The sequence below is a fragment of the Pongo abelii genome, chromosome 1, assembly GCF_028885655.2.
Source record: "Pongo abelii isolate AG06213 chromosome 1, NHGRI_mPonAbe1-v2.0_pri, whole genome shotgun sequence".
NCBI lineage: Eukaryota > Metazoa > Chordata > Mammalia > Primates > Hominidae > Pongo > Pongo abelii.
In genome coordinates this window covers 205,700,167-205,724,885 of record NC_071985.2, presented here as the reverse complement: position 1 = coordinate 205,724,885, position 24,719 = coordinate 205,700,167, and the positions used below count along the sequence as shown (strand labels likewise).

Sequence of the window (24,719 nt, the reverse complement as noted above, 5' to 3'; positions counted from 1 at the left end):
CCTGCCTCCTCAGGCCAGCCCAGATCACACCCTGCTGGGCAAAGGAGGAAGAGCCAGAGGATCCAGACGCCTTGGAGGACTTGGAACACCTGTAACAGGACAGGGAGTTCTGCTCAGGCACGTGGCCACAGAAAACTACTTGGGAAGCCTGCGGTGAGAACAACAACAGTTCCTGGAGAATCCCACGGCTCTGGTGAAGTGAGCCCCGAGGATGAGGCTGCTCGCCTGGCTGATTTTCCTGGCTCACTGGGGAGGTGCCAGGGCTGAACCAGGTACAGCACTGGGAATGTCTGCTATGCCTTTGTTTTGTACTGTGAACTCTGGGGCTGCGGGAAGCTGCTCGCAGCAAGCTTGAAGGTGCTTGTAAAGATAGCAGGCAGGAGCTAGGCAGGGAGGCAGGTGGGGAGAGCTAGTGGGCCTTAGCGAGTGCTGTTTGAGGCTGAAGATTTTAAGTGGAGGCGCCAGCTGGCCAGGGAGGGACACCGACGTTGCGAAGAGGCCTGGGTACGTGAGAGCTAGCTAATTAGTAGAGGTAGGAGGTGGCAGGAAAGATTCGTGGACTCATTCAACAAATGAGGTCCTTTCCTGTACCATACGTTATTCTAGGAGCCAGGGATATATCAGAGAAGAAAACAAAGTCCCCGTCTCAATGAAGAATTCCTTCATCTGGGGAGAAAAAAACAAACCACACGAACAAGTAAAATACACAGCATCAGAGGAGATGATAAGTGTTATGGGGAAAATAAAGTAGAACAGGGAGGCGGGGGTGTGGGGAGGGGGTATTTACAAGACGGCCAGAGAAGAGCTGTCAAATCAGGTGACATTCAAGTGGAGCCTCGAGGCAGTGAGTGGGGGAGCCACGTGGGTGTCCAGAACATCACAGGAAGAGAGGACAGTGCACAGGGTCTGAGGTGGACACACAGGTGATATGCATGAGGAACAGCAAGGAAGCCTGCGTGGCTGAAGCAGGGTGGGCAGGACAAGTGGGGGTGAGGTTGGCAGATGGTGGGGTGGGGCAGGTGCCAAATCATGGATAGCCTCGAAGACTCTCTTGAGGACTCAGACATTTTTCTTTCCATGTGCCTGTAGATAGGAAGGACGCAGGCTTTTGCTCAGGGTGAAATGGGATGTCATTGGAGGGTTCTAGGCACAGGTGTAATCTATTCTGACTTCTGTATGTTTAAGAGGACCCTTGAGGCCAGATGCAGTGGCTCACATCCGTAATCCCAGCAGTTTGGGAGGCTGAGGAGGGTGGATTGCTTTGAGTCCAGGAGTTTGAGACCAGCCTGGGCAACATAGCAAAACCCTGACTCTACTAAAAATACCAAAAATTAGCTGGGTGTGGTAGTAGGTGCCTGTAGTGCCAGCTACTTGGGAGACTCAGCTGGGAGAATTACCTGAGCCTGGGAGGTTGAGGCTGCAGTGAGCTGTGATTGTGCCACTGCACCCCAGCCTGGGTGATGGGAATGAGACCATCTCAAAAAAAAAAAAGAAAGAAAGAAAGAAAGAAAGAAAATGAAAGAAAAAAATTCTCTTTATGGCCCCTGTGAAGTAGGTGCTAATATCATTATACCCATTTTGCAGATGAGGCAAATGAGTCTCAGAGGGGACACTGCACTTGCTGAAGATCTCCCAGCTGGGAAATGGCAGGACAAAGCCTGTGCCTGGCTGTACTATGCTTCATGTCCTCTTGGGATGGTGGGGTTTAGAGGTACTATTTTTTTCTCTTTTCTCCAAACTTGCTGGAATGTATTCCTTTTAAAGTAAATTTAATTTAAAAGGAATTCCGGGCCGGATGCGGTGGCTCACGCCTGTAATCCCAGCACTTTGGGAGGCTGAGGCGGGCGGATCACAAGGTCAGGAGATTGAGACCAGCCTGGCTAATACGGTGAAACTAAAAATACTCTACTAAAAATACAAAAAATTAGCTGGGCATGGTGGCGGGCACCTGTCATCCCAGCTACTCGGGAGGCTGAAGCAGGAGAATGGCGTAAACCCGGGAGGTGGAGCTTGCGGTGAGCCGAGATCGCACCACTGCACTCCAGCCTGGGCGACAGAGCGAGACTCCGTATCAAAAAACAAACAAACAAACAACAACAAAAAAAGGAATTCCGCAGCACCTGTAAGGTTTTTCCGACTCCAGGTGTCTTCCTGAAGCACAGGTGGATTCTGAGACAGGGGATCAGACAGCATCATCCCTGCTTTGCATTAAACTGTGGGATTTCTGCCTCCACTTTCCTTAGTCAGGAGCTTGGGTGGATGCCAACTTGCTGGCTCCTTCTCCTCCTACACATGTCCTGTGCAACATTTCACCCTTCCTCAGCTTCTAACTGCAGAGAAGCAGACAGGTTCTTCCCCTGTGGGTTAGCTTGGTAGGAAAACACTCCCTGGAAGGCCAGCCCAGGGCTAAGGGAGCAGGACCAGGGCAGGAATGGTAACACCTACCTCTGGAGCTATTGTGAGCAGAGGGTATTCACTGTAGGTGGTCTGTAAATGTAGGTTTTAACAAATGAACTCCATGGGTTTTGGAGGGCCTCCGTTTACAGAGGATGAATTACTATTGTGTTTTGGGGCTAATGCTAGCCTTAATAGCAAAGGACTGAAATAGAGACTGAGATCATTGTGTGGTGTGGGTTATAGGCAATAACAGACAAAAGTCACTGAATCACAGGAGTCAGACTGGGGGGGCCTTCAGGGAACCTCTGTTCTGTACTTTCATCTTATACTTGAGGAAACGGAGGCTGAGGGGCAGTGTGGCCCAGGGAATGAGCCCTAAGGCTGCCTTGCTCACCCCACAGCCAGGTGCTCTGTATAAGAGAACTCTTTCACCTGCACAACTGAGGCAGGAGGTGGGACTGGACTCCAGAGGCAGGGCTTTGACACCAGACCAGATTGAGGACTAGCTAAAACACGGCCTGGGCAAAAGCAGTTTTCAAACACACCCAGCAGTGTGGCATGTCAATTTGCCTTTGCAATGGCAACACCCAGGAGTTACTGCCCTTCCATGGCAGTAACCCAATGACCTAAAAGTCACTACCCCTTCCCTAGAAATTTCTGCATAAATGCCCCTTAATCTCCAGGCAATTAAAAGTGGGTATAAATATGACTGCAAAACTGCCCTGAGCTGCTACTCTCTGCCTGTGGGGTAGCCCTGCTCTGCAGGAGCAGTCGTGGAGCCGTACATCACCTGTTCAACAAAGCTGTTTCCTTCAACTTCAAGCTTGCCCTTGAATTTTTTCCTGGGCAAAGCCAAGAACCCTCATGGGCTAAGCTCCACTTTGGGGCTCACCTGCTTTGCATCACAGCCATCCCTCTGCTGGGTGCATTCTAATCCTCATTTTATAGATGAGGAAACTAAGGCTCAGCTCTGAAAATCCCTTGCTTAAGTTGCCACTGCCTGTATGGACGAGCCAGGATTCAAAATAAGATGTCCCTGATTGCAGGTTTCATGCATGTCCTTGCAGAAATAACCTATTGCCTGAAGCCAGAAAACTTAGGTCCTACCTGTGGTCCTGCCTTTGAATACCTGTGTGACCTGCAACCTTTATTTTACTGTTTATAAAATAGGGATATTAGCAGAGGAGAGATTAAATGTGATGGCCCTAAGTGAGATCATGCCAGGTACATTGTAAAATGTTGTAAAAGTTTAAGGAGGCATACACACAGATGGTCCCTGACTTACGAAGGTTCCACTTAACTGTATGATGGTGCGAAAGCCTTAGGCATTCATTAGAAACCACACTTCGAGGAGCCATACAACCATTCTGTGTTTCACTTTCAATTCAGTATTTAATACATTGCAAGAGACATTCAACACTTTATTATAAAATAGGTCTGCGTCAGATGATTTTGCCCAACTGTAGGCTAATGTAAGTGTTCTGAGCTCCTTTAAGGTAGACTGGGCTAAGCTATGATGCCCTTTGGTAGGTTGGGTGTGTTGAATGCATTTTTGATTTATGATATTTTTCAATTTTGGGGGACGTAGCCCCATCGTAAGTCAAGGAAAACCTGTATATATCTCCAAGGCCATGCTAGTAGGTGGTGGCAGAATATAGTGCACCGTAATAATTTCCATTGTGACGTGCTCGGAATCCCCGGTCTGCCGCTCACTCGCTCAGTCTCCCCATCTGTAAAATGAGTACATCTTAGGATGCATTTCATAATGGTGTCGTGAGGCTGCATGGATAGAATGTGTGGCACAGTGTCTGGCATTCAGTAGGTGCTAAATGAATGGCAGATGCCTTCCTGCCCCCCTGACTCCAACCATAAGGGAACTCACCTTCTAGCCATTTTAAGAACTTAGGTTTTATAAATAACTATGGGAGTTCTCCCCACCCCTGTCACAAATCATACTAAAAAGATCCCATATCATGTATGATTTTAATTATTTTATTTTCTTTTTCTTTTTTGGAGACAGGGTCTCTATCTGTTGCTCAGGCTGGAGTGCGGTGCTGCAATCATAGCTCAAGGTAACCTCAAACTCCTGGACTTAAGGGATCCTCCTGCCTCAGCCTCCCGAGTACGGAGAAATTAAATTTCTTTTTAAAAAGTAGCTGGGTGTGGTGGCATATACCTGTATTCCTAGTGCGGTGGCTCATACCTGTAATCCTAGCACTTTGGGAGGCCAAGGCAGGCAGATCACTTGAGCTCAGGAGTTCAAGACCAGCCTGGGCAACATGGCAAACCCCATCTCTACAAAAAAATACAAGAAAATTTGCCAGGCCTGGTGGCACGTGCCTGTAGTCCCAGCTACTTGGGGGACTAAGGTGGGAGAATCAGTTGAACCCAGGAGGTTGAGGCTGCAGTGAGCCAGGATCATGCTGCTGCACTCCAGCCTGGGTTTTTTGTTTGTTTGTCTGTTTTTGTTTTGTTTTGTTTTTTGTTTGTTTGTTTTTGTAGAGGTACGGTTTTGAACTCCTGGTCTCAAGTGATCCTCCCACTTTGGCCTCCCAAAGCACTGGGATTACCAGTGTGAGCCAATGCATGTGGCCCATGACATTTTTAATATTGCTTTTGAAATGAATTGTTGATTTTGATGACTTACTTGATATTCGTAGTTTTTGTTTTTCCTGCACTTTTAGAGTCAATGCATTTTTTTCCAAGTCTCAGATAATTTCTGTGGGCCTTGCAGAGCTGTGAGGCCTTGGGCCCTATGTCTGTTGTCCCTAGTGGGCATAAAGGCCTGGTGATCCCCTTTGGTGAAGGAGGAGATGGGCCAGGACACTTTTTGCCTGCCCAGGGACGCGCTGTGCCCACCAGTCCTCCTCTCAGAGATGGTCTTCTGGGGCAGACAGGCTCTATCTTCATCTTGTTTCCCTTCAGATGTCCTGCCTGCCCCTGCACTTTACCTGTGGACAGTAGCCAAGGACACGCTGGGGCTGGCTGGGTAGGACGTGGCCACTCCCCACCTTGTCCTGTCTCTCATGGTGAGAGGGGGCCTTGTAGAACCCCCCAGGAACCAAATGTGGAGTAACCACTGCTTCCCATTTCTGATATTCTGTTCATCATCTCACATTTCTCATTTTAATTCTCACGAGGGCCCCAAGGGGTAGGGGGCGCTGTTATCTTGATTTTACAGAGGAGGAAACAGGCCCAGGGGAAGGTTCCGCTGTTCACACAGCTATGGGGTGGTACAGCAGGACTCCCCCCCAGTGGCCTCAGCTACTCACTGTACTCAATACCAGATTTATTTATCTTCTCAGTAATAATTGAATAATAATGATAGCTGAGATTGGTATACCTTTCTATAAAACTCAAGTTATAGATGAATACTGTCTTACTGTAAAAGGTCCAAGCAGTGCGAATGTAGAAAGCCTCTTAACTTTAACGAGATCCCCAGTGAAGCATCTGAACAGTAACATTTGAGAAGTTCTGGTCTAAAGGGTAAAGCATTAAAGTGCCCAGGTCCCCACACCTCCCCAGTCTCACTCCTGGCCCAAGGGGTAATTGCAGGTAACAGTGTGGTGTGTTGGGATTGTCCTCTATGAGCCCTTTCTCCTTCACTATCTTATTTGATGCTCACTGAGAGGCAGGTCAGATGTCAACATCCTCTGGCTCAGTGAGGCCTGGTGGCTTGCCCAAAGTCCCTAGGCAAACACATGGAAGAGCCTGGATTAGAAACCAGATCTCCCACCTCCCCATCCATGGTCCCGACATGCTAATTAGAGCTTAATTATTTTGATGTAGGGCCTGAAAGCTGGTGGATCCCATATTCTTATGGAAAACATATATTTATTATTACAGCCACCTTCTGGGCGGCGGGGAGTTCCAAGTCAACAGGCATGACAACATTGTGTCTCAGCTTTGGGGTCAGAGAGGTCTGGGTTTGAGCCTTAGTTTGCTCATCTATGCAGTGGGCATAAGAATCCCTATCTCACAGACCGGCTGCCAGGATGAAATGAGATCAGTGTATGAAAGCCCGGGCACCTAGCCAACACTGTTTGAGTGCCTACAATTCTAACTGGCCTCCCCACAGCCTTGTTCATTCATCGAATGTGCATTTGCACATCTTCCACGTCCCAGGCACCCTTCTAGGCACTGAGGACATAGAGGTAAACAAGACAGGCTTGGTGCTCTCATGGAACTGACATTGTAAACAGGGAAGATGGACAATAAGCAAGCCAGTAAGGTAAGTTCACATGTGAGAGTGCTCTGAGAAAAAGGAAGCTGGGGGAAGCAACAGTTAGCGACCAGACAGGCAGGAGAGGTGGCACTTGAGATGAGGTGGTCAGGGGAGTCTTCTGAGGAGGTGACCTTGGGGCAGGGGCCTGAGTGAGGAGGAGGCAGCCGCATGATGATGTGGGAAGGTTGGGTGAGGCCATGGCGTAGTCAGGGAAGAGGCCCTGTGAGGAGAAGCAGCTTGGCTGAGGGTGGTGGGTTGGGCTGAGCTGACAAGGTCGCTGGGATCTGCACCCCCACAATGAGGAGGCTGGACCCCAAGGAGTTGGAGCTGCCCACCTGGATCCCAAGGAGGTAGAGCTGCCTGTCTGGACCTCTGGCTGTCTCCGCCATTCTGTCCACTAGCCTGGCCTCTCCTGGAGTCAGCACACACACATGCACACACACAGACACAAATACACACACATGCATGTACACACATCCTTCAGTAGTATGTGCCAGAGAGGCTGGAAAGTAGTTTCAGTTCTACACGCTGGCTGGAAAACGACAACTGACACGTGAGATGAGGAGTTTCTGGAGTGGAGAAATGTTCCTGAATACTTTGAGGGCTGACGTCAAAGGGGCCAAACTGCTCAGTGTTTGTAGTTAACTGAGAAAGAGCCAGCTTGAGGCAGGGGAATAGCCTCTTTCTCTGTTTGCAGAGGAAGCGCGAGGACCATGTGTCCAAGAGAAAGGCAAAGGGCCTCCCCCCACATCCATCCGGGCTAGCCTGGCTCTGGGCTTGGAAGCAGGTGAGAGCCACTCACAGACTCAGCTTAGGGACTTGGGATGCCCACCAACTCTGCCCACCAACTAACTGGTATGAGGCAGTTCATTCCTTTACTCTGGCTTGGGGTTTTGTCACTGTATTCTTTTTAATTTTTTTGAGACAGAGTCTTGCTGTGTTGCACAGGCAGGAGTGCAGTGGTGCAATCTCGGCTCACTGCAACCTCCGCCTCCTGGGTTCAAGCGATTCTCCTGCCTCAGCCTCCCAAGTAGCTGTGGCTGGGATTACAAGAGTGCACCACCGTGCCCGGCTACTTTTTGTTTTTTGTTGTTGTGGTTTTTTGTTTTTTGTTTTGTTTTTTTTTTTTTTTGAGACAGAGTCTTGCTCTGTCGCCAGGCTGGAATGCAGTGGCACAATCTCGGCTCACTGCAACCTCTTCCTCCCGGGTTCAAGCAATTCTCCTGCCTCAGCCTCCTGAGTAGCTGGGACTACAGGCACGTGCCACCACGCCCAGCTAATTTTTGTGTTTTTAGTAGAGATGGGATTTCACCATGTTGGCCAGGATAGTCTTGATCTCTTGACCTCGTGATCCACCTGCCTCAGCCTCCCAAAGTGCTGAGATTACAGGCATGAGCCACCGTGCCTGGCCTTACTTTTTGTATTTTTAGTAGAGATGGGGTTTCACCATATTGGCCAGGCTGGTCTCAAACTCCTGACCTCAAGTGATCTGCCCACCTTGGCCTCCCAAATTGCTGGGATTACAGGCGTGAACCACTGTGCCTGGCTGAATTTTATTTTCTGTAGAGACGAAGTCTTGCTTTGTTGCCCCTGCTAGTCTTGAACTCCTGGCCTCAAGCAATCTTCCTGCCTTAGCCTCCCAAAGTGCTGAGATTACAGGTGTGGGCCACCATGCCACCATGCCTGGCAGGAATATATTAGTGATCACAATATGTGTAGAAAGGTTAAATTTTCCCCATTATAAACAAAGGCTCAGTTTGGATAAAAAATAAAAATGTGGGAATATGCTGTCAACAAAAAGACCCATCTAAAATAGAAAGGCACTGGTTTTAACCCCTTTCACAATCACATCTTCCTGGGAGGGATTGGAGCCCCAGAGATCCCCATCATTTACCATGTGATCTTAGGCATGTTGACCTCCAGACCTTAGTTTCCTTATCTGTAAAGTGGGGATAATGTTCCCAGGGCTGTGCAGAGAATACTGTAACAATGCATGTGGGAGGGATAATGATTTGCTTAATCAGTCATTTACACTTTAGTATGAACCTGTTTCACATCCTTTCCTGAGACTCAGTTTAGATCAGGAGAGGTGGGAAAAAGCTCAAGAGCATCTGGGAGGGAAAGTCAAGGAGTGAGGGTCAGGGGCCAGCCTTTATCTGCAGGCTGTCCACTGAATGTCCTGTGGCCTGTGTGGGGCCCGGGCTATCCAACCCTGAGATCAAAAGAAGTCCAGTCTCCCAGGCCCAGACATAGCTTCCTGGGGCCAGTGATGTTGACTTGTGGCTCTAGGTGACACAAGAAATGGGGGAGGAAGTGACTGCAATAGCAGAGGGTGAGGAAATCCTGGGCGTCACTCTGGTTTTATCGACAAACAGGATGAACAGAGGCCAGATCTGCTCAACCCTCCTTCAGTAAGCAGTCATTGAAACAACTTGTGCCGGCCAGGTGCGGTGGCTCACGCCTGTAATGCCAGCACTTTGGGAAGCTGAGGCGGGCGGATCACCTGAGGTCAAGGAGTTTGAGACCAGCCTGGCTAACATGGTGAAACCCCATTTCTACTAAAAATACAAATACGAAAAAAAAAAAAATTAGCTGGGCGTGGTGGCACATGCCTGTAATCCCAGCTGCTTGGGAGGCTGAGGCCGGAGAATCACTTGAACCCAGGAGGCAGAGGTTGCAGTGAGCCGAGATTGTGCCATTGCACTCCAGCTTGGGCAACAGAGTGAAACTCTGTCTCAAAAAAAAAAAAAAAAAAGAAGAAACTATTGTGCCAGGCCCTGTGTGGGGTTCGCATGAGAAGTCTACTCCATATCACCTGTTTCTTTGGATTCCTTTCTCTTTATTACACTGTGAAGTTTTTTGCCACTTCAGCCTCCTTTGGTCGGAAACTGAGTCTAGGTTTCGGTCAATCACTTCAGCAAGCAGGACCACTCCCAGCTGCTTGAGCCACACCCTGGATCCAGAATCACCAGCAAATATACCTACCAGAGGAGGTCAGCCCAATCTGAAGTGGCGTTCCTTTTTCCCTGGTCTAGTACTCTTACACTCACTTCCACATGTAGTCCCCAGGTTTTTGCTGGGTTTTTTTTGTTTTGTTTTGTTTTGTTTTGTTTTGGAGACAGAGTCTTGCTCTGTCACCCAGGCTGGAGTGCAGTGGCATGATCATGGCTCACTGCAGCCTCCACCTCCTGGGCTCAAGCGATCCTCTCACCTTAGCCTCCTGAGTAGCTGGGACCACAGGTACATGACCCCACACCTGACTAATTTTCTAAATTTTGTGTAGAGATGAGGTCCCCCTATGTAGCCCAGGCTGCTCTTGAACTCCTGGCCTCAAAGAATCCTCTTACCTTGGCCTCCCAAAGTACTGGGATTACAGGCATGAACCACTGCACCCAGGCTTTGCTGGTATTGCTTAGCAAGGTTTTCCAGCTCATTTGGTGTGTAAGCCTTTTCCATCCAGGTCAGACTTTTTTCTTTTTTTTTAATTGTGTAAGAAATTCCAGGACAGGTCAGATTTTCATATGTAGTTATATTTCCCTGCAGCACGAGAGGATCTGGCTCTAGTTAATGGGCTTAGAAAAGTGACATAGCCCAGGTCACATAGCTCCTAAGTGGCTCAGAGCCTGAGCACTTAACCCATACCCTCTCCCGCCTTTGCTTTAAAACAAGCCCCCTCATTAGAATGCCTGAGCTCTAATGCTGTGGCTGCGCATCCAATGTGAGGAGAAGGACGGGGCCTTGCCAAAGGTCAGTGGTCAGGGATGGAGCTGAGCCTGTTCTCTGCTCTGCTCAATGTGTCCCTGGGCAGAGCCAGGCCTGTGGGCCTTTCTCTGAACCCGGGGTGCTCAGAGAAGACTTCCATTTGCCTGTGTAACGCCCCTGCCCCCCCCGCAGGGCTCCCCTGGACTTCCTTGCTTCCAGGCTGAGAGAGAGACCAGCTTTGAAGGATGTCTTTTCCCCTGCAGGGAAGTTCTGGCACATCGCTGACCTGCACCTTGACCCTGACTACAAAGTATCCAAAGACCCCTTCCAGGTGTGCCCATCAGCTGGATCCCAGCCAGTGCCCGACGCAGGCCCCTGGGGTGACTACCTCTGTGATTCTCCCTGGGCCCTCATCAACTCCTCCATCTATGCCATGAAGGAGATTGAGCCGGAGCCAGACTTCATTCTCTGGACTGGGTGAGTACAGTCGAGGCGGCAGCTACCCTTTGCCAGGCATCTGCTATGTTCTACATGCCGGATGGCCCTTTGCCCACATTATCTCCTTTAAACCTCACATCAGTCTCATGTGAGGCTGAGGAACCTAAAGCTCAAAGGAGTTTTGTAACTTGCCCGGGGATCCCTGAGTCCAACTGATTCCAAAATCTGTGTCCTCAACCTCCATGTCTCCTGGCTGTGGCAGAACACAGCTCTCAGTCAGGCTTTGGACGTGGTCCTGGCATGCCTGGGCATCTGGAGAGTGTCCAGGTTTTAAGCTATGGGTGGACACTGGAGCCATTTCCCCTGGGGCTTAGGGACTCTAAGTCTGAGAGGTCCAAGTGCAGGGAGGGAAGAAGTTATGAGGGCCGAAGGTGTCCCAGCCTGGGGTCCTAGTGTCCTGGCCGGCTGCTGGCCACCCCTGGGCTGCCCAGTGGCCCTGGATTTTCTCACCAGTCAGAGCTCTGCTCTACAGAGTGACAGCTTGAGGGCTGATCCCACTCAGCTGCAGAGACCCAGTTTCTGCTTCCTGTCCAAGATTGCTGCTCTAATTCCTTCAACTTTCCTGGGAACTTGCCTCCTTATCATTCAAGATTCCCCCATTCCGGCCAGGCATGGTGGCTCATGCTTGTAATTCCAGCACTTTGGGAGGCCAAGGCAGTGGATCACCTGAGGTCAGGAGTTTGAGACCATCCTGGCCAACATGGTGAAACCCCGTCTCTACTAAAAATACAAAAATTAGCCTGGCGTGGTAGTGCACGCCTGTGGTCCCAGCTACTCAGGAGGCTGAGCCAGGAGAATCGCTTGAATTCGGGAGGCGGAGGTTGCAGTGAGCCGAGATCACACCACTACACTCCCAGCCTGAGTGACACAGCAAGACTGTCTCAAAAAAAAAAAAAAAGAAAGAAAAAGAAAAAAAGAAAAAAGAAAAGAAAGAAAAAAAGATACCCCCATTCCCTTGCTTGCTCCCTCACTTGGCAGGGCAACAAGTCGTGCTCAGTTGTGGGGTAGATGCTAAGCATCTGAGATGATGGACACCCACACTTGGCTCCAAGAAGCTCACGGTCTTGGGGGCAATGCAGACAAACCCATTGACCCTACCCTTACATCCCAGCAAGAAGAGAGGGTCACCTGGAGGGATGTGGGAGCTTCACAGGGCACATGATCCCATCTGGCAGGATTAGGGGAAGGACATCCTGCAGGAGGTGGTGGAGCAGGGGAGCTCTCGAGGAAGGCTGGAAGGAATTCTGACTTTGCGCTCCCTCTACCAGCCTCAGTGGACACTTCTATAAGGCAGGGTGAAACCCATGATGCCCCTAGCTGTGATATGGTTTGTGGGTGTGACCAGGAAGGACCCTCAGATGAACCTGCCAGGCTGGACACATAAGAAGACATGTGACATTGTCTCAGGAGGGGCCTGGACAGCTCTGGCTTCCTTGGGCTCAGGAATCAATCTAAGAAGAGAGTGAGCTTTGGTCCATGACCTTGGGCCTGCTCCCTCGAGGGGCCTCGCTGGGGGAGCTTCTGATTTCTCCGAGAAGGGAGAGCATGTGTAGCATTCTGACAGATGGGATCCTTCGGGAAATTCATGATCCTTTAACAGATGCACTTTTTTTTTTTTTTTTTTTTTTGAGACGGAGTTTCGCTCTTTTTGCCCAGGCTGGAGTTCAATGGCGCGATCTTGGCTCACCACAATCTCCGCCTCCTGGGTTCAAGCGATTCTCCTGCCTCAGCCTCCTGAGTAGCTGGGATTACAGGCATGTGCCACCACGCCTGGCTAATTTTGTATTTTTATTAGAGACAGGGTTTCTCCATGTTGGTGAGAGTGGTCTCAAACTCCCGACCTCAGGTGATCCGCCTGCCTCGGCCTCCCAAAGTGCTGGGATTGCAGGCGTGAGCCACTGCGCCCGGCCACAGTTGCACCTTTTTTTCCTGGGAAATCTCTGAGACCTTGAAGAGGTACACAGCATCAGATAAGAAGATCTCTAGGACCCTTTACAATTCTTCAATTATAATGAAATTTGACTTCTAAGAGAGCTGCAGTCCCTTTAAGGATGGCCATTAGAAATTAGGTGTGTTTTACTGCTACTCAGGAGGCTGAGGCAGGAGAATCGCTTGAACCTGGGAGACGGAGGTTGCAGTAAGCCGAAATTGCACCACTGCACTCCAGCCTGGGCGACAGAGCGAGACTCCATCTCAAAAAAAAAAAAAAAAAAAGAAATTAGGTGTTTTTTGTTTTTTGTTTTTGAGATGGAGTCTTGCTATGTCACCCAGGCTGGAGTGCAGTGGTGTGATCGCGGCTCACTGGTGCCCCCTACCACGCCTGGCTAATTTTTGTATTTTTAGTAGAGACGGGGTTTCACCATATTGGCCTGGCTGGTCTGGAACTCCTGACCTTATGATCCGCCTGCCTCGGCCTCCCAAAGTGCTGGGATTACAGGCTTGAGTCACCGCGCCTGGCCTAGGTGTGTTTTTTATCAGACAGAATTAGATTCTCTAATCTAGACATAAAAAATATGAAATTTTGTCCCTGTGTCTTTGGGTTTCTGGCCTGTCCCCAGGGAGTTTTCAGGGCAAAACAGCCCCTCTTGCTGCCCTAATGTGGGTATCAGAGACACTATAGGATGCAGTGGTGTGAGCATAGACTCTGGGGCCAGGCTGACTGGGTTCAAATCTTGGCCCCACCACTTTCTAGTGGTGTACACTTAGGCACAATTTTTTTCTCCCCTGTCTCTGGTGCTTGATTTAGGATAGGCACAATTCTTAACTTTTCTGTGTCTTGGTTTCTTTATCTGTCAAACAGGCCTAATCTAACAATAGAATTTACATTGCAGCGTTATAATGGGGAAAAAATTAGTGGCTATGGCAACAACACACAGAAAGTGCCTGGCAGAAAGTCAGCCGGTGTGAGCTTCTAGCAGCAGTATTAATAATATTATGCTAATTAGTTTCCCTGGGGGAATACCTGGGCAGCAGAGGCCTCAGGATTTTGACTGTCTGGACGTCTCCCCATCCCTACACTCCACCTGCCACCATTCTCCTCCCCTTGCCAAGCATTTCTAAGGTGGACCCAAGAATTTTGATTCATGGCATGAAGGGCACAATGGTCCCAGGACAGAATCAGTATCTGCCCTGGAAAAGATCTGAACCCTACACTTGAAGCCAGCTTCAAACTCCTTTGAACTCTTCTGGAAAGGAACAGAATTCAGAGATGGCTTCTCAACCCTGAGCTCCCTCGGGGTTTGCAGATGGGACTGGAACTCCAGAGCTTTCCTCTCTAAATAATAATATTCATTACAACCTAGCAGCTACTCTTACTGTACTATATTATGTATATAATTTTCCTGCTTGATGGATACCTAACAAACACTCTGTGAGTAAGAACTGTATTATCCCAACATTACAGATGAGTTAATAGAGGCTCAGAGAGGTTAAACAGCCAGTCAAGGGACCCACAGCAGGAAAATGGCAAAGCCTAGTTCTCAGCTCTGTCCCATCTGATTCCACTCTAGCCTGGCCGTTCCCCCTCAAGGGGACATCTGAGGCCCAGGTCCATAGGTTTTCCTCTCACTGCAGAGCTGTCCCTTCCTTTTCTTCTGCCCCTTCCTGAGTTGCCTGCCCCAAATTGGCTTGGTGGTGTTTTGTAGTGATGACACGCCTCATGTGCCCGATGAGAAACTGGGAGAGGCAGCTGTACTGGAAATTGTGGAACGCCTGACCAAGCTCATCAGAGAGGTCTTTCCAGGTAAGACTGTGCCATCCGTCCCTCCACAGTGTTCTCTGAACTCCAGGCACTGCCTGGCATAGTGGGACAATAGCAGCAGTGAGTGTCCTGGCTGACCTTCATCCATGGACAGCGATGGCTGTTGGCCAGGTCTTCATGGTGACCATTTCTCACCTTCCTAACAAGCCCGAAGGCAACATGCAAGCCCATGGGCCGGTGGATACACACAGAATCCTTTCAAAGGAAATGCCCGGACTTTCACTGCCTTCTGCTCCTGCCTATCTCCAGACTCATGAGCCCTTCTCCAGGTGTCTAGAGTTGCACACAGGTGTCTTCCCTGGGTGAGTCTCACACACAGCCCTTGTGTCCTGCTCTGGAGTTGGCATCCATCACCCTCAAACTGTCCTGGCTGCCAGGGCCTCTGGGAAATGCTCATTTCCAGCCAAGGTGCTGTTTCTTGTTGCTTCCAAGGACTTCAGAGCCTGGCAGAGCAGGCAGGGACTGGGGGTGAGTGAGGCGGCAGCCCTATGGGACCTATAGGGTGGATAGGGTCTGCGTGCCCCATCTGATGGCCCTTGCACATGTTTTAAAGCAGTCTGCACCAAAAACAACATCCTGGACGCCAAATCAGGCTGCCAGGCTGCCAACTGGGCACCTGAGAAAGCAGCCCATAGCCCCTACCCCCCCCTTTTTTGGGTTCCAGTACATCTGCTCCCTCTAAAGATCTTCTTCATGGGTCCCAGGACACAGATATGGAGTAATAATCAAAATAAATAATGGCACTAGCAGCAGTCACTCTAGATCAAGTGTAAAGGGTCAGGCTGGCTCTAAGAATTTTCAAGCCTTAGCTCCTTCACTGTCACCATAAGCCTTGGGGGAGGTGCTGTGACCTCAATTTTACTGATGAGGGAGGTGAGCCTTAGGGTTAAGTAAACTAGTGAAGGTCACATTTACTTAAGAGGCCCAAATCCTGGTGTGAGCACTGCCCTTACTGTCTGTTCCCGCTGCTTCCTTTCCTCAACACAAGTCAATCTAGGCACAGAGATGCCTGGATGCTTCCATCTTATCTAACCCAGCCAACCCAAGTCAGGATGCTTGGTTTCCTTTGTCTTCCAGCAGGGGTCACCAGTTACGGTCAAACCAGGACATTCCCCTGACCCCAACAGCAGGCACCATTATTCCCAATGTATAGAAAAGGAACCTATGGCTCCGAGCTAGTCGGTTCCTAGGGAGGGACTCAAACTCAGATCCAACTGCGAGTACCTCTCTTTTGCTTCACATGGGGCTTCTGGAACACAAGTCAAATAATGGGTAAGAAAATGCTTCACTGACTGTTTTGTTTTTTGAGAGAAGGTCTTGCTGTCACCCAGGCTGGAGTACAGTGGCACGATCAAGGGTCACTGCTGCCTTCATCTCCTAGGCTCAAGCAATCCTTCCATCTCACTCTCCTAAGTAGTTGGGATTACAGGCACATGCCACCACACCCTGCTAATTATTTTTATTTATTTATTTATTTTTTTAAGACTGAGTCTTGCTCCGTCGCCCCGGCTAAAGTGCAGTGGTGTGATCTTGGCTCACTGCAACCTCCACCCCCACGGGTTCAAGTGATTCTCTTGCCTCAGCCTCCCAAGTAGCTGGACTCTAGGCATCCACCACCATAGCCAGCTAATTTTAATATTTTTGGTAGAGATGGCATTTCACTATGTTGGCCAGGCTGGTCTCAAAGTCCTGACCTCAAGTGATCCGCACGCCTTGGCCTCCCAAAGTGCTGGGATTACAGGCGTGAGCCACTGCACCTGGCCTGTTTTCAATTTTTGTAGAGATGGGGGTCTTGCTGTGTTGCCTAGGCTGGTCTTGAACTCCTGGGCTCAAGTAATTCTCTCTCTTAGCCTCCCAAAGTATAGGGATTACAGGCATGAGCCACCACGCCTGACCTATTGACTATGATTTAACACACAAATGTAAATTATAAGATTTTGTAGTTTCTACCACACTTGCACGTTTATTGAATTTCCTAATATCCAAGATGCCATTGACTGAAAGATGCATCATTATATATAACTAAGAAAAAACAGCTACCAATTATAATCTGACACAGCACTTTCTCATGGCCACACCTCACTTTTAGAGATGGTACTATGAGAACAAATTGGAAGAGATGAAATGAAGGTATTATGTAGCTGAGAATTCTAAAAACACAAGTCAAGCAGAACACTCCCATTTTATAAATAATTAAACTGAAGTACAGAGAGGTCGAGTAAGTGGCCTAAGAAGAGGAAGGGACTGAAACTCGAGATTCAGGGTTCCACATCATGTGTTCTTCCTGCTGTGTTCCACTTTACCCACCAGAGTCGGCTGTGAACACTGGTCCTCACCTCATCAGCACAGCCAAGTGGTTGACAGCACAGGCACGCAAGGCAAACAAATCCAGGGCCCTGGGCCAGGTGCAGTGATCATATGCCTGTAAACCCAGCACTTTGAGAAGCTAAGGCTGGAGGATCGCTTGAGGTCAGGAGTTTGAGACTGGTCTGGGCAATATAGCAAGACTCTGCTTCTACAAAAAATTTAAAAAATTAGCTGTGTGTGGTGGTGTGTATCTATACTCTTAGCTACTTGGGAGGCTGAGGCAGGAGGATCACTTGAGCCCAGGAATTTGAGGTTACAGTGAGCTATGATCGTGCCACTGCACTGCAGCCTGGGCGGCAAAGGAAGACCCTGTCATGCAGGGCCCAATTCTAGCTCTGCTATGGTTTAGCTGGGTAATCTCATAAAGACTCAGTCTGCTCCCTGTGAAAAAGGAAAATAATGGTACCTGTCCATAGGGTTGTTATGAGGATTAAATAACGTAATTCATTCACTCATTTAGTCAGTCAACAAAGAGTTATTGAGCATCCACTATGGGTGACACACCATTCCAGGAATAGAAGACATGGCAATGAACAAGATACCAGGTCGCACTCTCATGGAGCTTATGTTTGCAAGGAGCTGGACACACAGAAGCATTGAAAACACAGGAGTGAGTCCCTCCCTTCTCAAATGCCCTTGGGATTCAGGGATTTTTTTTTTTTTTTAATGGATTCTTAACGGCTGCTGGCATTTACTTCAGAGAGGTGAGGTTTTTCTAGGCTGTTACAGTGATGCGTTTGACAACCTCCTACTTTGGCAGAGATCTCAGCATTTCCAGGTCTTGTCAGCTGTACAGGGCAAAGGGTGTGTTAGAGATATTTCCTAACTGGAAAGGGAGGCTCCAGCCTCCCTCCTTTGTTCCAGGTCACTCCCTGTGATAGACTAAGCTCATATAAGGGCACAGCCCTGTTCTGAGTCCAAGAGTTATTTTTGTTGATTGTCAAATATTTATTGAGCACCGATTAAGTGCCAGACACCGAGCATAAAATAAAAACAGAAATGAGGCTGTTCATGTGGAGGAAATGAGTCTAATGGGTTCCCCTACACCTCCGGGCTTCATTCACAGGCCCCTTCCTCAGGGAGGCCTCCCCAAACCCACTCCTACCCTCTGTTATTACTCCCATAGCAAGTGGCCATTCCCTTTTTGTGACATCCCTTACACCTCTACTCAATACCTGTCAACCCTCTTGAACTGCAGGACCTCTGGGGCTGGAAGCCTGGTTTCCAGTTCTATGCATTGGCTCATAGTTGGTGCTCAATAAGATACTTGCTGACTGCATGGATGAGTGAAACTCCTAAGGCCTCCCAGAGTGAAGCAGACCCTTTCCCTAACAGTAAGATGATCTGGAATCAACAGGAATTGGGAACACTAAATTACCAAGTGGCTGATGACGATCGGTCTCATTTAGACCTGGTTTTCCCCTTCTCATCATCTGCTGCTTTCCTTCTAACCAGGAAACTTTCTGCTGGGAATGGGTTTAGGGACTGCGACGAAAGAACCCACTGCTCTTCCCTCCAAAGTCTAAGCAAAGTTCAGTCAGATTCTATCAAATGTGGGTTTCCTATCTGTGTCTTTTCCTCATCTGTGCTATCGCTCTTCCCCTTGAGCTCTGATGGCCAGTGGCCAACAGAAAATGATTACCTCCCCCGAGTGCTTTTGCATATATATTTTGATATTTCACCCTTTCTTCCCAGATACTAAAGTCTATGCTGCTTTGGGAAATCATGATTTTCACCCCAAAAACCAGTTCCCAGCTGGAAGTAACAAGATCTACAATCAGATAGCAGAACTATGGAAACCCTGGCTTAGTAATGAGTCCATCGCTCTCTTCAAAAAAGGTACCAACACCATCTGCTCCTATCAAGAGCACTTACTGTATGCCAGGGTCTGATCTTCGTCTTCACAACAACGCCTTGGAATAAGTACTGATTTTATCCCCAATTTACAGATAAGGAAGCCAGGGTCATACAGCTTAGAAAAGGCAGTCTTGGGAGCAGAATCCAGAATTAACGCCAAAGCCCTTCCTCTAAACCCCACGACACTGATGATGCTCCTAAGTTCGTATTTATTGAGCCTTTACTGTGTGCGAGGCACTGCCCTCAGCCTGGTCCTAGACACTTCACAACAACCCTTGGAAGGAGTGGTTTCATTTCCAGCGGGTTTGAACCTTGCCACCACTGATACCATGGGCTGGATAACTCTGTCGCAGACGACTGCCACGTGTGTTGCACAATGTTGCAAACACTCACTAGAGTGATACCCTCAGGAATACCCCCAGTTGTGACAACCAAAAATGTCTCAGACATTGCCCAGTGTTCCCTGGGGCCAGAAGCACCTAGTTGAGAATGACTAGTTCAGAAACACAGCCAGCCCAAGGTGACTTTGACCCTACTCTTCCCTTTCCTCGGTCTCCTGCTGCTGGGACTCCCCAGTGGTTAAAGCCGACCAGAAGCCTGAGGCACAGAAGCCTGTTGATTTAGTCCCCATAGATCAGCTCTTGGAAAAGACAGCTGAGCCGTGAAGGGTCGACAGTGGACCTGGATGGGCAAACACACATCACTGTTATTCTCACTATATAGATAAGGAAACCGAGGTATAGAGAGGTGAAGTTACTTTCCCAAGTTGCACAGCGAATGAGTTCCAGAGCCAGGAATTGAATCCAGGCCACCTGGCTCCAGAGCCTCTGATCTTCCAGATTTCCACCCATGGGAAAGATGGGAGGGGAAGATGCAATGGAAAAAGAAAGTGGGACAGTGAGGTGGAAGGGGCGGAAGCCTGTCTGACCAGAGGTGGGGGCCTCCTTCATATTGTCCCTGGCTGTGACAGGTGCCTTCTACTGTGAGAAGCTGCCGGGTCCCAGCGGGGTTGGGCGAATTGTGGTCCTCAACACCAATCTGTACTATACCAGCAATGCGCTGACAGCAGACATGGCGGACCCTGGCCAGCAGTTCCAGTGGCTGGAAGATGTGCTGATCAATGCATCCAAAGCTGGGGACATGGTAAGAGGCCCTGCTTCTTTCTTTTCTCATCTGGGGTTATTTCCTGCACAAGTCTCCCACTTGGCACAAACTCACCCACCCACCCAAAGATGCCCATATCCCAGAGGGTCCTTCATCAGCCCGGCACCAGCAGAGGGCTTCCTCCATCCTCACCACAGCCCTGTGTGCTGGGATCCGGAGCCCACTGCAGATAAGGACCCTGAGGCTCATAAAGAGTGGTGACGGTCCCAAGTCACATAGTAAGTGATGAAACCCAGACTAGAAGACCAGACTCCAAGTCCAGTGCTCTTTCCACTCCTACCACAAGTGCAGCTGCAGCCAGTACTGTGTGCCAGACCTCCAGGGGATGCCCTGCCCTTGAGTGTGTCCAGCTAGTCTGCTGGCCTGACAGCTCCTCAAGAACTGGCTCAGTGTCTCATTTGCCCAAGTCCTTGCACTGACCAGCCCATCCCAAGAGGATCTCACAGCTGGTGCCCATGAGCACGCACTATGCCAACATTGGGCACGTTGTTTAGGACATTATACAGATGATCTCAGGTAGCAGAACTATGGAAACCCTGGCTCAGTAGCGAGTCCATCATTCTCAAAACCCCACCCGCCACATGCTATTCCAGATGAGAAAACAGCAGCTCAGAGAGGTGACACACAGCTGGTGTCTAAGCTGCAGTCTGACTCCAAAACTCATACAGTTAACTCTGTCCCTTGTTCTAACTCCTGCCATGGTGGCCAAGTGCCCAGGTGTTGTCAGCTGAGTGACTCAAGGAATGTAAGAAACGAGTGCACATTACCGTGTAGCATACCACACAACCATGCAAGAATGGTTTCGTTGCAGTGTTCAAGCTCTCTAAGAGAAGAGTAGTCTTTGAAGGATTAGGAAGGCTTCATGGAGGAGGTGTTCTTTGAGTTAGGTTTTGAAGTGTGGGGAGGATTTACAGAAGTGAAAAGGAGAAGGGTACTCCAGGTGGCAGGCACAGAGGTGGGAGGCACAGGTATGTGGTGCATTCATTGCAGGGCACAGGGAGAATGCCTGAATCTGCCTGGGAGATGGAATCCGGGAGGCCTTCAGGGAGGAGATACATTTGGGCCTGTCTACCTGCCTTTGGGGCAATTTGCAGGTTTTGAGAAGTAGAAATGAGGGTCTGGAGAGGGCATCTGTGAGCCACTTCTGGGAACCCCTCCCTTGTAGGTGTACATTGTTGGCCACGTGCCCCCAGGGTTCTTTGAGAAGACGCAAAACAAGGCGTGGTTCCGGGAGGGCTTCAATGAAAAATACCTGAAGGTGGTCCGGAAGCATCATGGCGTCATAGCAGGGCAGTTCTTCGGGCACCACCACACCGACAGCTTTCGGATGCTCTATGATGATGCAGGTATTCAACCTGGAGGGCAACTGCCAGCTCCCTCCCTCCTTCTCTCCCCAGACCCTCTCAGTCCTGCTGTCTCTCTCCTGACAGGTGCCCCCATAAACGCCATGTTCATCACACCTGGAGTCACCCCATGGAAAACCACATTACCTGGAGTGGTCAATGGGGCCAATAATCCAGCCATCCGGGTGTTGGAATATGACCGAGCCACACTGAGCCTGAAGGTCAGGAGTCCTGTGGAGGCTAGAGGAGGAGGGTGGGAGGGGTTTAAATGCATCACCGCCTTCCCTAACTCTCAGCTTATCCACCCTCCCCTGACCACTGAGCCTCAGGAAGGCTGAGCTCCTTCCACCCTTCTCCAGCTCAGGATCAGAGCCCTGGAGGCACCTGCCACTGAGTCAGGGCAGTGCCTCCCCAAGTCTCCTTTTCCCCTGGATGACTGTCACAGCCTCATACCTGGTCTCCCTGCCTCTGGCCCTGCCCTGCTATGGCCCATCTGCTACACAAGAGAGAAGAAACTAATCTCCTATAGCACCACTTTCATCTTGTCTCTGTCCCACTCAAAAACCTTCAATGGCTCCCCAGTGCCTTCAAGATAAAGTTGTGTCTCCTTGGCCTAGTACTCAAGGCTTCCCACAGTCTGACTTCAAGCCCATTGTCCACATTTTCCATACACAGATGAGGCTCCAGCTCCTAATTCTTTGGGCAGTCCCTCACCTCGTAGGATGAGCTTGTGGTTGTTGAGATGAAAAATATTATTCCTTTATTTATCCAACAAAATGCATTAAGTCTGTGCCATTGGCCAGGCCCTGTTCTAATCTCAGAAGATATGTAAATTTAAAAGCAAAGTCACCCCTCTCCTGGACCTGACATCTTACAGGAGAGGGACAATAAATATGTAGAATTAATTATAGTACTGAGAGAAGGGCTAAGGAGAAAATCAAAACAGTGAGGCGACAGGGTGACAGCTATGGGAGGTGTGTACTGTGTTAGTAGGTGGGAAGGGGAAGTGTCCACATAAGGTGCCATTTGAGTTCTGAGTGTATTGAGGGAGTGAGCCCAGTGGGTATCTCGCGGAGGTGGAGGGAACAGCAAGTCAAAGGCCCCGGGGTGGGAATGTGCGTGGTAGGTTAGGGGAAGAGCACGGAGGCCTTGTGGCCACAGGAAGAGGCACAAGGGGAGAGTGGGAGGGGAGGTCCGATCTTGCAGGCCTCCATGAGGACTCTGGATTTGGAGGGTTTGGCGCAGAAGAATGAAATCCTGTGACTTATAATTTTATGGAATCTTCATGTCTGCTGTGCAGGGAACAGGCTGTAGGGGCAGGTGGGGGAGCAGTGAGGCCGTTTGGAGGGAAGGACAAATCCCAGATGACAGGATGGTGGCTTGGCCAGGGCGGAGGCAGTGAGATGGTGAAAAGTGCCAGGTCCCGGATGAATTTTGGATGCAGGATTTGCTAGAGTGGATATGGGCTGTGAGAAAAAGGGACCAATCCAGGAGGCTTCCAAGGCTTTTGGCCTGTGCAACGGATAGGCTGCGGCTGCCGATTACTGAGATAAGTGGCAGGGTGATCAGGCTTCGGAGGGTCAGTCAGAGGTCTGGTTTTGGACCTGTTACCTTTGGGATGGCTAAATGGCATCAGGTGAAAGTGGACAGGGAAGGGGCAAGTTGGAGCTTGAAGAGGTGACGATAGAGATGTGATCTGGGAGTGGAGAGAGGACATTTAAAGCCAATGACTGGATGAGCTAACCAAGGTCCTTGATTCTAGTAAACGTAGATTAAGAAGAGGTCTGAGGGGTTTTAAGAGTGGCCCGTTGTCCACATGGGTCTGAGCAAGGGGCATGGCAGGCTGCACCATCACCCCCTAACAGGCCCTCCATTCTCCTCAGGGAGGGAGTCAGCCCTGAGCTTGAATCCTGGCTCCACCACTCATAAGCTTTTTAATCTTTTGACCTCTGTGCCTCACTTGCTTCATCTGTAAAATGGGAGTAACAGAACCTCACAGGGTTTGAGGAGGACTACATGAAATAATGGAATGTTCCTGGCATAGAGTGGCCATGCATACAGGCAGCTCCTCTTACCCCGTCTGCAGTGGCCTGAAGCAGGTTCATAAATGTACCTGGAACCTGCTGGACTGATGAACCCTGCAGAGTCTAGCCGTGAACATGCACCTGGGTCCTAGGAGTCTACAGTTCATAATCTCTCTCATGCTTAGTGTCACTCTTTTTACGTTGCTTTTATCTATTCATTATGTAAATATTTACTGAGCATCTTCTATGTGTACCCTAGCATGGTGGGACCTGGGGTAAACAACCTGGGGTCCAATCCTGCTACCACTGAATACCTGTATGAATACCTGTATGACCCTGGCCAAGTGAATTAACCTCTTTAGGCCTCAGTTTCCTCATTTGTGAAACCAAGGTCATAAGCGCAGTTACCTCATTTGATTCAGAGGATGTCTGCCCAGCACACTGGGTGCACAGCTAAGTGCTCAATAACTCCTAGTGGTCATGGTTACTGCTCCAAAGAACTTGGGGGCAAATGCAAGGTGCAGGATGGGGATGGAAGCAGACCGCTGCTCACAGCCGGCCTACCCCAAACCCTTTTTCCAGGACATGGTGACCTACTTCATGAACCTGAGCCAGGCGAATGCTCAGGGGGCGCCGCGCTGGGAGCTCGAGTACCAGCTGACCGAGGCCTATGGGGTGCCGGACGCCAGCGCCCACTCCATGCACACAGTGCTGGACCGCATCGCTGGCGACCAGAGCACACTGCAGCGCTACTACGTCTATAACTCAGTCAGCTACTCTGCTGGGGTCTGCGACGAGGCCTGCAGCACGCAGCACGTGTGTGCCATGCGCCAGGTGGACGTTGACGCTTACACCACCTGTCTGTATGCCTCTGGCACCATGCCCGTGCCCCAGCTCCCACTGCTGCTGATGGCCCTGCTGGGCCTGTGCACGCTCGTGCTGTGACCTGCCAGGCTCACCTTCTTCTTGGTAACGGGTAACGGGGGCAGCGCCCAGGATCATCCAGAGCTGGGCCTTCCACCATTTCTTCCGCGCCTGAGGAGTGAACTGAAATAGGACAACCGAATCAGGAAGCGAAGCCCCAGGAGCTGCAGCGATCCGTGATCGCGCCACTGCACTCCAGCCTGGGTGACAAAGCCAGACTCTCTCCAAAAACAAACCGGAAACAGAAAAGAAATGACGACCCAAGACCCCCCACAAGCATACTTCTTTTGCGTTTTATGTTTTACTCACAAAACAAAGCTCATCATGCGTTTGATTCTGTATTGTATTCCTTTTCTTTTCTTTTGAGACGGAGTCTCGCTCCGTCGCCCGGGCCGGGGTGCAGTGGTGCCATCTCGGCTCACTGCAACCTCTGCCTCCCGGGCTCAAGCGATTCTCCT

General features: G+C 49.8%; 1 protein-coding gene across 2 annotated transcripts; it reads left to right on the top strand.

The window, feature by feature from the left end:
- Window positions 1-24,514, top strand: SMPDL3B (sphingomyelin phosphodiesterase acid like 3B). 2 transcript variants are annotated; one of them, XM_024249401.2, is made up of 8 exons: window positions 1-272; window positions 10,588-10,801; window positions 14,467-14,564; window positions 18,645-18,788; window positions 19,777-19,949; window positions 21,136-21,316; window positions 21,401-21,534; window positions 23,920-24,514. In XM_024249401.2, exons 1-8 carry the CDS (start codon window positions 212-214, stop codon window positions 24,280-24,282), a joined length of 1,368 nt encoding a protein of 455 aa, XP_024105169.1. In that variant the 5' UTR covers window positions 1-211; the 3' UTR covers window positions 24,283-24,514. The 2 variants fall into 2 exon arrangements, with proteins under 2 accessions (XP_024105169.1, XP_054394875.1); XM_054538900.2 differs by lacking the exon at window positions 1-272 and adding an exon at window positions 998-1,711.
- Window positions 24,515-24,719: the final 205 nt, after the last annotated feature.

What these genes read in the sequence shown, in the direction of transcription:
- SMPDL3B (XM_054538900.2), top strand. Translation starts at nt 1,516, where the DNA reads ATGAAAGAAAAAAATTCTCTTTATGGCCCCTGTGAAGTAGGTGCTAAT. An exon ending in GACTTCATTCTCTGGACTGG is followed by an intron (nt 10,802 to 14,466) that starts GTGAGTACAGTC and finishes GGTGTTTTGTAG; the next exon opens with TGATGACACGCCTCATGTGC. An exon ending in GATGCTCTATGATGATGCAG is followed by an intron (nt 21,317 to 21,400) that starts GTATTCAACCTG and finishes CTCTCCTGACAG; the next exon opens with GTGCCCCCATAAACGCCATG.